The 14,239-nt window shown below is 42.2% G+C and overlaps 1 protein-coding gene across 1 annotated transcript in view; it reads left to right on the forward strand.

The window, feature by feature from the left end:
* LOC117535723 (B-cell receptor CD22-like) overlaps positions 1 to 10,721 on the forward strand; it is a 35,713-nt gene extending 24,992 nt beyond the window's left edge. Inside the window, exons 8-10 of the mRNA XM_034200248.1 lie at positions 9,962 to 10,041; positions 10,152 to 10,209; positions 10,616 to 10,721. Coding sequence (XP_034056139.1) covers positions 9,962 to 10,041; positions 10,152 to 10,166 — 95 coding nt within the window. The 3' untranslated portion in view covers positions 10,167 to 10,209; positions 10,616 to 10,721. The remainder of the gene's footprint in view (positions 1 to 9,961; positions 10,042 to 10,151; positions 10,210 to 10,615) is intronic.
* Positions 10,722 to 14,239: the final 3,518 nt, after the last annotated feature.

A 14,239-nucleotide genomic window follows, 5' to 3' on the forward strand; every position in this document is an offset into this window, starting at 1 on the left:
CCAGTGCAGCGCGGAGCTCGCTTTAATGCTGCATTCAGACCGGACGCGATGCGAATATTCGCTTCGCTCTAAACGCTCCGATCGCATCGCTCTAGTCGCTCGAGTTTCACCGCGGCTGCCAGCTGTGTTTACTCGCATCATTCAAACAAGACGTGCTGGCTCGGGAGCTACAACTACAACAAAATGAACATATTTTACCGTGATTAAATTGTAATACACGTTTCTAAATGATGCCGAAGTAACAACATACTGATACCGGTTAGTAAAAACCATGAATTAATGCTTTGACAAGTCTGCAGACAGACGGCAGGCGAAAAACCTTTTAGAATGCTTGTTTTCTGAATGGAGCTTGGCTAAGCTAACGTTATATATGCTCCGACCGTCCACACTCACAACAACGGCCTATACAGACATAAATAAACCAGCGACTGTATTCTCCATGACACAGACAGTCTGTGGTTTGTACTTGTTTAACTTTTGTCTAGTTCTGAACAGATCGTATCTGTCCCGGCTGTTTGAAGAGCAAGCATGGGAAACAAAATAGCACACCTTTACCTGTTTCGCATACCAAGCTAGCCCATGCCTTTCTGGTGGTACCAGCTACGAAGCCTCGTTGATTACGTTTCGTCTTATTTCCATTCATCACGAGCTTGGCTGCGATATATACAAATCGGGTTGGTCCGGTCAAAGGTCTTTAAGCAACAGTTTAGCTCCCAAACTTCTCCTTTCGAAAGGATTGGAGATTAGCTCTTGAACGGAATTGGGCGGGTACCGAGGTCCGGCGACTCCACCTGCACACGAAGCCATTCTCATCCAACTCATCCAACACCTTGGTCACTCACGAGTCTAAAAACAACTCGCGCCAACGTGAGCACCCTCGTGACCAAAATATTTGACGGCGCTGATTGGCTGAAATTATGTTTCGGCGGCACAGTTTACTATTGAGACTTTTGCAACGTGCTGGTTGCTGCTGTTTGGCTCGGGGGCTCCGCCCGGTAATGATAAACCAATGCCACGGGCAAGGCCAGGCAGGAAACATGTGACTTATCAGTAACTTTAGACATCGTAACGCAATTTTAAACGAGATTTTATTGTAGATTATACATTTTACTGATACCAATTGTATGATATTTACCTTGTTCATTAAAAATATAAAATGTATATATTTTTTTTTAAATATTTTTTTTTAAATATTTTTGTTTGTATGTGGGAAGAGGTGGGGCGGCGCCCCTATGGGCCGGCCGCCACTGAATACGTTCAAACGCACCAAAATACGCATCCACTTCAGTCTCCCGGAAAAGTGGCACTAGCGAGATATTCTTACCTACGTTGAAGGCAGGTGGATGAGAATGAAGTGGGGAGCTTCCTCCGACATGGCCAAAAGCACCGGATGCGCGCAGCTCGGAGTCTAGCTCCAGCTGACGTATCCGGACTTCCTTGTCAATTTCCAGCTTTCTTAGCTCCAACTGTAACTGCCTGTCTTGCTCCCTGCCTTTAACTTCCAACTGAAGCTGCCTGTCTTTAGCTTCCAACTGAAGCCGGGCGAGACGGGCTTTGAGTTTACTCCCTTCCCGGGTATCTGTACTGCCAACAGGAGAGGGTAGACATTTGCGAGGCGGCATGAGCAGTGCTTCACACGGCTCGCCCCCCTCGCTGCCACCACTCTTTTCCTTGGGAAATGTAAACTCCGCCTCCTGCCTCTGACTTAACGGGTCTTCAGCTAAAACATTGGTCACTGGGAGCTCAGCTGGTACAGCCAGTACTAGTAACTCCCTTCTCACCATCTCATCCACTACCAATGCTTTCAACTGTTTTTTTTAACATTTGCCGACTCACCACAAGACTGATGTGCCGCGCTATCTCCGTCAAATCGTCCTTATTACACCGGTCCAGCTCCTCATAGGACGGACAGACTAAGAACGACTCTTAGGTTGAAGGGTGCCATTTTTGGGTGAACTGCCCACACGTTTTACAACATTTTTTATAGTTAAAAAAAAAACACCTATAGCCCCAGGAATTATGTTAAATTTCCCGGACGAGCCCCCATGTATTACGTTCCCTTTTGGTCTAGGGCAGGCATCCTCAAAGTCCGGACTCCGGTCTGGATCCGGACCGAACCACAACTGTCTCTGGACTCTGAGCAAATTATACTTTTCATATGTATTATCCGTGTTATCTGCGAGATATCGCCACAACGCAAAGAGTCAAAAATGATCCGCTATGTCCATAGACTGCAAACAGCGCTTTGCATGTCCGACTGTTCCACTGTCTGTGTGTGTCTGTCAACGCATTGGTCCAATCACATTCAGCATCCCGTCAGCGTTTCCCCCCCCAAACAATCATCTGCGAATCAGAGGCACAGTAGGGCGGGTCTTCGCGGAATGAGGGAGGGAAAAATGTGTGTCTCGTCTCTTTCAACCTGTCTGAGTCAGAGCGAGAGTTTAAAAAAAAAAATTCACAGCGAGAGTTAACAGCTCATCTAGTTCCATCTGTACTGTAGCTAGTAGCCTAGTTTCACCTACTGGGGTGGCAACTGACACCCTAAAAATAGGCCTGCCACCCCAGCTGCCACCCCAGTTGGCAGCTTTGTTTTGAAAGAAAAGTTGTGGCTCATCGGACATTTATGAGAGAAAGTCTCTGATGTCCGAGTGCAAGTGAATGCAGCACAAGATGCACGTCATGTAACCCTCCCCCGGTCCTGGCTCGAGCGTGGACATATGATTGGCGGCGATTTCATTTGAACGGGACGGTGCAAAACGAGAAGCATTTCGGACCCAAGCACTGAAGGAATGAGGTATTTGCGGTCTACAATGACAGAGAAGAGACTGTCAGTTTGGCTGTACTCTCAGCATTGAATCAAAACGCACTAAAGCTGTTGATCTTAATACGTTTGTGAGGCGTTTTGCTGAACAAAATGGTAATCGCCGCATTCAGCTGTAATAGACATGTCAACTTGATGCTCTGCTCACGGATGAGCATACACAACTGTTAAGATGATGACCTTACGTTTGTAAATATATTTTTTTCTTTGAGGGGGTCTGCCCCCAAAAAACAGTTTTAAGTCCTGAGAAAGTCAAATAAGACGGTGTGTAAACTACACTGCACTGCCCAGCCAAATAAAGTAACCACTTTGATTGAACTAGGCCAGTAGGTATAAGGCAAGGCAAGGCAAGTGTTATTTATATAGCACTTTTCAACACAAGGCAATTCAAAGTGCTTTACAAAAAATGAAAGAGATTAAGAAAATGGCATTTAAAATCAGTCATTAAAAGAAAAGCTAATAAAAGAAACATTAAAGAAAAAATACATGGATAAAAGTTACAGTGCTGTCAATTAAACATTAAAAGAAAAAAGTACATGGATAAAAGTTACAGTGCAGTCTAAGATATGAATAGTTCAATTAAAGCCGCGACAAAAAGAAAAGTCTTCAGCCTGGATTTAAAAGTAGTCAGAGTTGCAGCGGACCTGCAGGTTTCTGGGAGTTTGTTCCAGATATTTGGAGCATAATAACTGAACGCTGCTTTACCATGTTTAGTTCTGACTCTGGGGACAGAAAGCTGACCAGTCCCTGAAGACCTGAGAGATCTGGATGGTTCATAATTTAGCAGGAGGTCAGAAATGTATTTTGGGCCTAAACCATTCAGTGCTTTATAAACCAGCAGCAGTATTTTGAAATCTATTCTTTGACACACAGGAAGCCAGTGTAAAGACTTCAGAACTGGAGTGATGTGATCCACTTTCTTAGTGTTAGTGAGGACTCGAGCAGCAGCGTTCTGAATCAGCTGCAGCTTCCTAATAGATTTTTTAGTGAGACCTGTGAAGACACCATTGCAGTAGTCGAGTCTACTGAAGATAAAAGCATGGACAAGTTTTTCCAAATCCTGCTGTGACATTAGTCTTTTAATCCTAGATATATTCTTTAGGTGATAGTAGGCTGATTTAGTAACAGTTTTAATGTGACTGTTGAAACTCAGGTCAGAGTCCATGACTACACCTAGATTTCTGGCTTTATCTGTTGTTTTGAACATTGCACACTGAAGCTCAGCGCTAACTTTGATACGTTCTGTCTTGGCTCCAAAAACCATTACCTCAGTTTTATCTTTGTTTAATTGGAGAAAGTTCTGACACATCCAGTCATTGATTTGTTCAATGCACTTACTCAGTGTTTGAATTGGAGCATAGTCTCCTGGTGAAATTGTTACGTAAATTTGTGTGTCATCTGCATAGCTATGGTAACTTATTTTGTTGTTCTTCATTATCTGAGCCAGTGGTAGCATGTAGATGTTAAAGAGAAGAGGCCCCAAGATGGAGCCTTGAGGAACCCCACATGTCATATTTGTCAACTCAGATGTGTATTTACCTATAGAAACAAAGTTGTTTCTGTCCTTTAAGTAGGATTCAAACCAATTCAGAACTGTTTCCGAAAGTCCCACCCAGTTCTCCAGTCGGTCTAGTAATATGCTGTGGTCAACAGTGTCAAACGCAGCACTGAGATCTAATAATACTAACACTGAAGTTCTGCCACTGTCTGTGTTTAAGTGGATGTCATTAAAGACCTTTACAAGAGCAGTCTCAGTGCTGTGGTTTGGACGAAAGCCTGACTGGAACACATCAAAACAGTTATTTAAATGCAAGAAATTACTCAACTGTTGAAAAACAACTTTTTCAATGATTTTACCTAGAAATGGGAGGTTTGATATGGGCCTGTAATTGTTCATTACTGAAGCATCTAGATTATTCTTTTTTAAGAGCGGTTTAATGACTGCAGTTTTCAGGGCCTGTGGAAAAATACCTGAGTGAAGAGATTTGTTTACTATATGAAGTAGATCTGAGGCCATGCAAGGCAAAACATCTTTGAAAAATCCTGTTGGTAATATCAAGGCAGCAAGAGGAGGATTTCAGAAGTTGAATAATGTCCTCTAGGTTTTTATCATTAATCTGATGGAATTGTGTCATGATGTCTGAATTGATGTTAAGTGGAGATAGGGACAACACATTTGCTGTTCCTGATGCAGAGGCACTGACTGCTTGTCTGATTTTCTGAATTTTGTCAGTGAAAAAGGAGGCAAAATCATTGCACGCCCTGGTGGATAGAAATTCAGAGGCTACTGACACTGGGGGGTTAGTTAGTCTGTCGACGGTAGCAAACAAGGCACGTGCGTTGTTTTTGTTTTTGGTAATGATGTCAGAGAAGAACGATTGTCGTGCGTTTTTCAATTCCAAATTATAAAGGCCAAGTCTCTCTTTATAGATTTCAAAGTGAACCTGGAGATTTGTTTTTCGCCACCTGCGTTCAGCTTTTCGACATTCTCTTTTTTCTGCTCTCACGTCATGGCCTTTCTCCATGGAGATATTTTCTTGCCAGACACTTCCTTACCTTAGTTGGAGCAATGGCATCTATAACATTTTTAATTTTTGAATTAAAATGATCTACTAGCTCATTTACTGAGATGTTGGCAGGGGCAAGTGTGGAAGAGAAATTCTGAGTAAACATTTCCCTAGTATTTTCAGTTAAATATCGCTTTGTGGTTACCTCTTTTTGAACATTTTTGTGAACAGAAATAGAGCTCTCAAAGAAAACACAGGAATGGTCAGAGAGTGCAACATCAGTCACCACAACCTTAGAGATATTCAGACCCTTTGAGATAATTAAGTCCAGAGTGTGCCCCTTATTGTGTGTGGGCTCCGTCACATGCTGAGTCAGTCCATAGCTATCAAGAACACAAAACAGTTCTTTAGCCCCTCTGTCCTGGGGGTTGTCAACATGGATGTTAAAATCACCAACAATGACTAGACGGTCAAAGTCAATACACACTATAGACAGCAGTTCAGTAAAGTCATCAAAAAAGCTTGCACAGTATTTGGGTGGTCTATAGATATTTAGGAACAGAGCTCGAGAGGAGCATTTCAGCCGAAGGGCCACATATTCAAAAGAATCAAAGTTTCCATACGATGTCTTCCTGCATGAAGGGAATCATTGAACAGAATAGCAACTCCACCCCCTTTCTTATGCATTCTTTCCTGACTCATAAAACTAAAGTTGGGAGGGGTTGATTCGATAAGAACAGCTGCACTGTTATTTTGTTCAATCCAAGTTTCTGTTAAAAACATAAAATCGAGATTGTGCTCAGTGATTAAATCATTGATTAAAAATGTTTTTCCTGCCAAAGACCTGACATTTAATAAAGCTAGTTTAAGTTTGTTAAACACACTATCAGTCATGTTTTTTGTAACAAGCTGTGGCTGACATGGAATCACTGCTAAATTAGATACACTCACACAAACGTTTGAGCGCTTCCTGTTTCTATGATTCACCGCTCTTAATCTATTACCTATCAACACAGATATCGGCAAAGCTACTACTGGCAGGCAGGGCCCCGACATGTCCTGGAAAGAGTTGAGAGTGCCATACGCCCTTGAGCCTGGACCCATCACATATCAGTAAGAGTTTGTTGTGTTTTGTACACACACATCCTTATCAGGCTTCGGAGACTGCAGAAGCCCCCTCGAAGGGAGGGGAGGTGGTCGACGTAGGCACGGTGATGGAGACGGGCTAGATGGTGCGGGGGTAGAGGACATGCTGCCAGGGGGGGGAGGTGGTTGACGTAGGCGCGGTGATGAGGACGGGGGAGATGGTGCGCGTCTCCGCGGTGATTTTGGTGGGCGTCGTTGAGGAGCGGGGGTAAAGGACATGCTGCCAATCCTGCGTATCGCCTTCGTTTGGTCTTTGAACTCCAGGAAGGAATCGGTGCCAACCCTCTGTATCTCCTTTGTGTGTTCATCGATCTCCAGGAGGGTGGGCGAGGGTGAAAGGGTGAACGGAGTATCCTCAAAGGCGTTGACAGGGGGGGGGGCAGTGGAGACTCCTCCATGTGTCTCATATGTCTCCCATAATCAGAACATTCCTCAGGCGGGTGCAGTGATAATTCTTCAGGGTTTTCTGCGTGATGTGTTGTGTCTTTCTCGTGTTTTGATTCCTCTTGCCGCTTGTCCTTGGCAGAGGGAACAGATTGATGACGCAGGCAGTTGAATATGTTAGAGATAAACAATTTCACTCCTGACTTGTTCAGGCAAACTCCATTTGCCTTGAAAAGATGTCTGCGATCCCAGAAAAAGTTAAAATTGTCAATAAAATGAACAGAATGGTCAGTACAGGCCGTTGAAAGCCAGGTGTTCAGTGCAAACAATCTGCTGAATCTCTCCACTCCTCTTCTGACTGGCGGTAGAGGGCCACTGATGAACACCTCCGCATTTAGAGAGCTGGCAGTTTCCAACAAACATTTAAAGTCTTCTTTCAGCACTTCTGACTGTTGTTTCACAACATCATTTGTTCCAATGTGCAGTACCACATTCTTCACAATCGGATGTTCAGCCCCAATATGCAGGATCTTCTCAGCCAAGTCAGAGACCACATCCTTGGGAAAACAGAGTACTTTGGTGTTGTTCTTATTACACAGACCTTTTACATCTCTTACAGCAGAGTCACCCACAATCAGAGTTTCAGGCCCAGTCGTTAGCTTTCCCTCTAGCCTTTTACTTTTAGAGTAGCTATTGGTCCTTACCCTGCTGCGTGAAGAGGACAGGTTATCCAGGTCATCAGATCTCCGGTTCTCGGTCAGCGGAGCGTATCTGTTCTGGATTGGCACACTTGGTGGTTTAGGAGGATTGTTTGTAATTCTCCTTTAGCAGCTGTCCACTGCTGTTTCCTAGTATGAATAGGGGTTGAAGAGGCGCTCTTCCTGGGTGATAACAATGCAGGCCAGCCGGTCGCATCACAGATTTCGGAGCTCTGGGCTCTGCCTGTTATCCGTCCTCCCAAATCCCATGGAAGTGATTTACTCTTAGGCTTTGCACCCAGAGAGTTCCAGGGAGGACTACCACTTGTAGATTTATTACCCGGTACACAGCCCTCCTGTTCCTTGGAATCCTTGTAGCTGCTAACTAGCTGTGAGTTAGCATACCCTTCTCCATTACTTTGCAACACTGGTAAAGTCGTGTCATTCCCACGACATAGTCCATTCACTTCCACGTTAACTTCCAACCGTTGCATTTTCATTTCCAACACAGCCATCTTCTGTATAAGTTTCTGGAAGTCATCTGTAGAGAACGGAGGCATTTTGCTACCAACTAGCTTAAGCTAAATAGCAGTAGCCTACCAGGCTTTAGCTGTTGCTAGGCCACGCTATTGTAAGACTGACGTCGTCGTAAAAATGTTGAAATATGGCTGAAACCCTCCGTCTATTTACGAAGATGAACTGTCCCAGTTATAAGTTAATGTCCAGGAGCCGCTGCTCGAAGTTTTCAGAGAATAAGAATAGGAAAATCAGCATAAAAAGTAAGCAGAGGCAAGAGCAAGCAGAAAAGCGTCTGCACTGTAAGAAAGATAAGGATTATATAGGTAAGGACTTTCCACTGGAGAATAACTGAAGTATAAAAGAATGCATGACTGAAGTGATGGAGACCATGTTGAAGGCAAACAAAAGAGGAAATAACAGGTAAAATCAAGCAAATCCCCTCTCAGATTCCACAGCAACCAGAAGAACATAAATACTGGCTGGTGATTTGATTAATCAGCTTTGTGATGGAATAGAAAATGCACAGTGCATTTCCTTAGCTGTGGGTGAGTCCACTGACACCGCTGACAATGCTCAGTTGCTGGTGTTTGTGAGTTTGTATGATGAGGCAAAGGGGGAGTTTGTTGAAGATGTGTTGGGCCTGACGAACCTCAGTGGACACACAAGGGGGCAAGACATTTATAAAGCAATAATGGGAATGCTGAATGAAAGAGGGTGCAGCTGCCTTTATTCATAACTGTGCAGCTCTTACACTGCGACTCTGAGGGGTCAAGCACAGACACAATAACAATGAAAACTGCTGCATACAGATTATTTTTGTTTTGCTAGGGGGGTCCTCACCTTCTCTAGGGGGGTCCGGGGGCATGCTCCCCCGGGAAGATTTGTTTTTTAATATTGAAAGCATCAATCTGGTGCACTTTGAAGCAAAATGAAGAGATCTATGGATCTATGTGCTCTTTGATTGATTCATGGCTTCCCAGTCCCTTATCAGGTACAAGAGCATGGCGCCAGTTGTTGTAGCCAGTTGTGGTGAAGGCATCTGACTTACTTGAACCGAAATGTCTACATGCATAGCAGAAGATGGCATCTTTTTCACATGAATATTCCAACTAATCTGTGTTTTAAACCATGAGCTGCAAAATGAGCGCCTTACCCACTGTACAGGCGAGTTGGGTACTTTTTTAAATATATCTGGGCAGGCTCTGTTTTTCCCGAGGTCCTCTGGCACTTGCGGGCCGCTGAGGGGTGGCTGTGTTTGGGGCAACGAAGACGGCTGTGGCTGCTCCGCCTCCGTGGGCGAGGCGGGCAAACTCAGTGGCCGTGTAACTTAATGTCCTCATGATCTGAACTGTTATTACCTGCAGTAGATGCAGTGTTACTGCTGGCGATAAGGGCTGGTTTTTTAACCATTTTCTGATGTCCATCACTGACTGCTGTGTAAGCACCTGCAGATGACGAACGCGCAGAGGTCACGCACACCTGACATAATAACGTTACTTTCCATTTCAATTGACCAAATAAATGCAGCAGACAATGTTATTTAACCACAATTTATTTTATTTTCAACTATATTCTTATTATTATTATTATTACTACTATTATTAATATTGTTATTATAATAATATGTAATATTTTTCACTTTTAATTATTATTATTTTTTTTACTTTTTTTTTTCAAATGAGGGTGCATAACAACTCAACTGAGGGTGCAATGTGCCCTTATGCACCCCTGTAGAACCGGGCCTGGCCCGGTGTCTTCGAAGTGAAATCCAATACTCCACTTCAAACGCGGGCAATCCAAAAATCCACAAAAAAGAACTTCAAAAAACCATATTTGAGAACACTGCTGTATTAACCATCTGTTCTCTGTTGATCACTGTTTCTCAGGATCATGGAAGCTACCAGCTGCTGTAACAATCCCTGTTGTTCTCCTGGCTGTCATTCTCCTCTGTCTTCCTGTGGATCAGGTGAGCAGATCTGATCCTCTTAATCGTTGTTTGTTAAATCATTAAAAGTCTGTTTGTCTGGTGTCAAACATTTGATCTTCTTTTTCTTCATAAACTCTCCTAACCAGAAGAAAGAGGGCTTCTAGAGACTCGTCTGAGCCTGAAGAGAGAGCGGACATCAGGGAGGAGGTGAGAATAGATGCTTACGTAATTAATCTAGTACAAAAGAAAACATATTACACTCAATTTATAATGATGGTGGTCTTTAAGTACTTATAGAAAAGTGATCTGACATAGAAGGACCTCTTGCTGCTCTTTTTACATCCTTCTATAAAAGTTAATTTTATCACAATCTCTTTGATTCTCCTCTTAGACGTGAGAACATTTCAAGTACATCCAGAGTTTCCTATATTTATCCTTAATCTTTTCTGTCATAAGCAGCATGTTGATAAAGCAGGGATATTGTTCCATCATTACCACAGCTGCTGTTGCTTTGGCCTTTTCTGTCCTGGGTCCATTCCTCTGTAAATGAAAAGGCTATTAATGTGAAAATGTGTACCTGAAAGTGTTTCATCCCTGCAGTGTACCTGATCAGCTGGAGCAGCAGGATGACCTTCAGTATGCCAGCGTTCACTTCTCCAACAACCGGGCAGATCCTCTTTACTCCAACATGAGAGCAGCTCAGCCCCTCAGACACACGGAGCAACAGGAAGTCCCGGAGTACGCTGCCGTCAAGTTCAGCAGCTGCCCCGAGGTGAGCAGATCCTCACAGGAACATTGTCACATATCATTTAATTCCTTTTGCTTATTATTACCACTAAGAAATACATCATTTATCTCTCAGGACCAGAGGTCAGGACTCTGAAGAGGATCCAGCTGCATTGTACAGCACGGTCAACAAATCCAGAACACAGCAGGCGTTGCATTTGAAGGATGATACTTCTGTTTTATACATTCACATTTCTATTTACACAGGGTAATGTGGATTTTTTAAATACATGTCTCAGGGTGGACCTCTCCATGAATGAGGAGATGAGTTTTCAGCCTATTTTTTAATCTGAATGGCTCAAATGTAAAGATGTTGTTAAGTATTTCACAGCTTAATGTACTGAATTGAAATATTTCTTGTTAACATGATTTACCTGATTCTAAATGTAGAGATGTTGCAACAAGGGATCTGACCCCTAACTGCTGGCTTGTTGGAAAATGTAGATATTACTAAGAGGTATAATTTACTGATAACAAACCAATTTCCATTGTTTTTAAAGTACATTTATCAACTTTATTCATAATATTTCTTTACAATGTTCTTCTTCTTGTCTAAACTGAAATATCAACAACTACTTGTTGGATTCATTCCAATTCCAAAATAAATGTTTTTGAAAAGCACATTAGGATATTAGAGAGGAACATGCGTTTGCTGATGTAGTTGCAGTTTCATTCTGCTGCCACTAGGTTTCAGTAAAGAGCCGTATTTCACTGATGGAAAACCATTTCTCCAGATTTAACATCAGCACAGCAGAAGACAAATGATGTCCCTCTCCTGGGTGTTGAACCTCGAACAACTGCATGAAAACCCAAATGCATAAACCTCTGGACCTGCAGTGTGTTTTTAAAACAATTAACACCCAACTACAGGTCTTGTTGTGAACTTGAGTGAACTTGTACTTTTATGCACACAAGAAGCAGCCAGGTATTGAGGACAGAACATGGCATAAGTATAAAATAAATACACGCATAAATACAGGAAAAGAATCAGGAATAAATACAGGAATACAGAAATAAATAAACGCAAGAAAAAAATAATAAATATTGAAAAAAATTAAATGTATAAATAAAAAAATAAAAGTTCAGAATGAAACAGAACACGCAGATCTTTAATGTATTTCTACATTTATTTTCACTTACATTTATTTATTTATTAATTTCTTTGTCTGTTTTGCTCGGTAGTTTTCTGTGGATACGACAGAATTTATAACAAATGTACTTTCAGTTTCTCTGAAAGTTTCAACAAGTGTCTTTAACAATATCTTTGAGCTGCTATCATATTTAATTTCACTCCTCTGACCAGTCCCCTTTTATTTGGAAGCTTTGTGTCAAGTTGTTCACAGTGCAAGGAGAAACACTTCTCTCTTCAATAAATATGTCATGTTCTGTATTAACCTTAAAGCCCCTGAGACAAAACTACAATTTGTCATATTGGGCTGAATAAATAAACTTTGATTGACTTTTATTGATGGAATTGGCGCAAGAAGTACACTTCTCTCAGAGCCCTCAAGAGCCAGATATAAATGTTTATTAGCGTCAAAAATGGTGTTGCTATTAAAGGTTTTGCTTCTACCTAAAGCTCAGTAACAGGAGTGTAATGGATGGGATTTCTAACAGGTTTCTGATTTTGAAGCTCTTCTCCACTGTAGCAGTGAGATAACGCACACATTTAACAAGCAGCACAATACACACTAGGTTAAATCAACCTGATAACTTGGCTTCTTCTGACTCAAAGACAACAGCTCTTCCTCTCAGCCTCATCCGAATTATGGGCTGTAGTTCAGAAATGATGATCAAGTTATAGCCGGTAAGTCCAGATCGAGGTAACCGTTTTTTTGTAAGAATGGAGGTTTGGTAAAGTTGGAAATATACCATGGCTTACTGTTAATATTCACATTAATTATGTGACCGTCTCTGTTTCCTGTAGATATTTAATTGCTGTTTTTACTGCACTGTTAGTGTACAGTTTTACTAGGGTTAGGCTAGGCTAGGCTAACCCTAACCCGCTGCTGTGTTTATTGTATTTTTGTATCTCTGGCATAACAATTGAAGTCTTATTTTATCTTAATTCCATCGTTTCTAAAGGACTCTGGTTGTGTTTTTCTGAACAGATGTAAAGAATTGGCACTGTCCTTCCTGTGATGAGTTTCAACTAATGTATTTACCTCACTGTCTGCTTTGTGTGTGACCTGAGTGTCTGTATGTGTGTGATGCTGTGTGTACCTGTGTGTGTGCTTTCTGTGTGTACCTGTGTGTGTGCTTTCTGTGTTACTGTGTGTACCTGTGTGTGCTTTCTGTGTTACTGTGTGTACCTGTCTGTGTGCTTTCTGTGTTAATGTGTGTACCTGTGTGTGTGCTTTCTGTGTTACTGTGTGTACCTGTCGTGTGCTTTCTGTGTAATGTGTGTACCTGTGTGTGTGCTTTCTGTGTTACTGTGTCGGTGTTCTCTGCGTTGTGGCGGGGTGGTGCGGCTAGGTGTAAGAGGTCGGTTGCTGACAACGCCACCTGGTGGAGTTTCGCCCAGAGACAGTTTAAGGGTTAATATCAAAGGCTACATTATTTATAAAATACAGAATATCTAAAACACCAGACACAATACATTTCAATAACATCCACACTTTGGGGAAAAGGACAGGGCTGGGACTTACCACAGCGGCAGCACAAAGGGGAGCAAGGAGTCCAAACTAAATCACTGACGCTGCACACCACACAAAACGGACACGTGAAGAACACCACTGCTCCCACCAGGGAGTCTGCCGCCTCAGGCCCACAGCACCTGTCCGGCACAAGACAAAAGGTTAGGGTTCTGCCCCGTTCGGTGCAGAAAGATAAACAAAGGAAAACCAACAAAATACACCAAATCTTAATTAATGTAAACACAAATGAATAAACAAATGAAACCAAAATGAAACTCCAAAAACTTGGAGTTTCAGGCTCTGCACTTTCCTAAAGCTAAAAGAGAGGACCGTCTTCACAGTTCACACAACCCAGGCCGCCCAGGAAGAGAGCCATTTCTCAACACGACAGATCTTTTCCTGCACCGGAGAGACAGAGAGCAACCATTACATTGTGGTAAGTGAAAACAACAATTTAATTATGCTGCTGTATTTTGTAGCATACTGTTATTTCCGTGCTATATATTTTTGCCATTTCTCTGCAACGTACTTGGTAACATTATTTAATGTCGACGTTGGTAAATGTTAAACTTAGTTTAGTTTTGATTGATTGATTGATTGAAAAGTTTATTAACAGCTTGTATATTGGGTACAGTACAGTACAGCTCAAAACATACAATTGTTAAGGGGATGCAGACCAGAGAAAGACTTTCGTCTAGTTTAACGTTACACTTGCTAACATTACGTGATGTCAACGTTGGTAAGTCTTAAACTTAGTTTAGTTTAACTTTACACTTGGTAACAATACGTGATGTCGACGTTGGTAAATGTTACAT

The sequence above is a fragment of the Gymnodraco acuticeps genome, unplaced genomic scaffold, assembly GCF_902827175.1.
Source record: "Gymnodraco acuticeps unplaced genomic scaffold, fGymAcu1.1, whole genome shotgun sequence".
NCBI classification, from domain to species: domain Eukaryota; kingdom Metazoa; phylum Chordata; class Actinopteri; order Perciformes; family Bathydraconidae; genus Gymnodraco; species Gymnodraco acuticeps.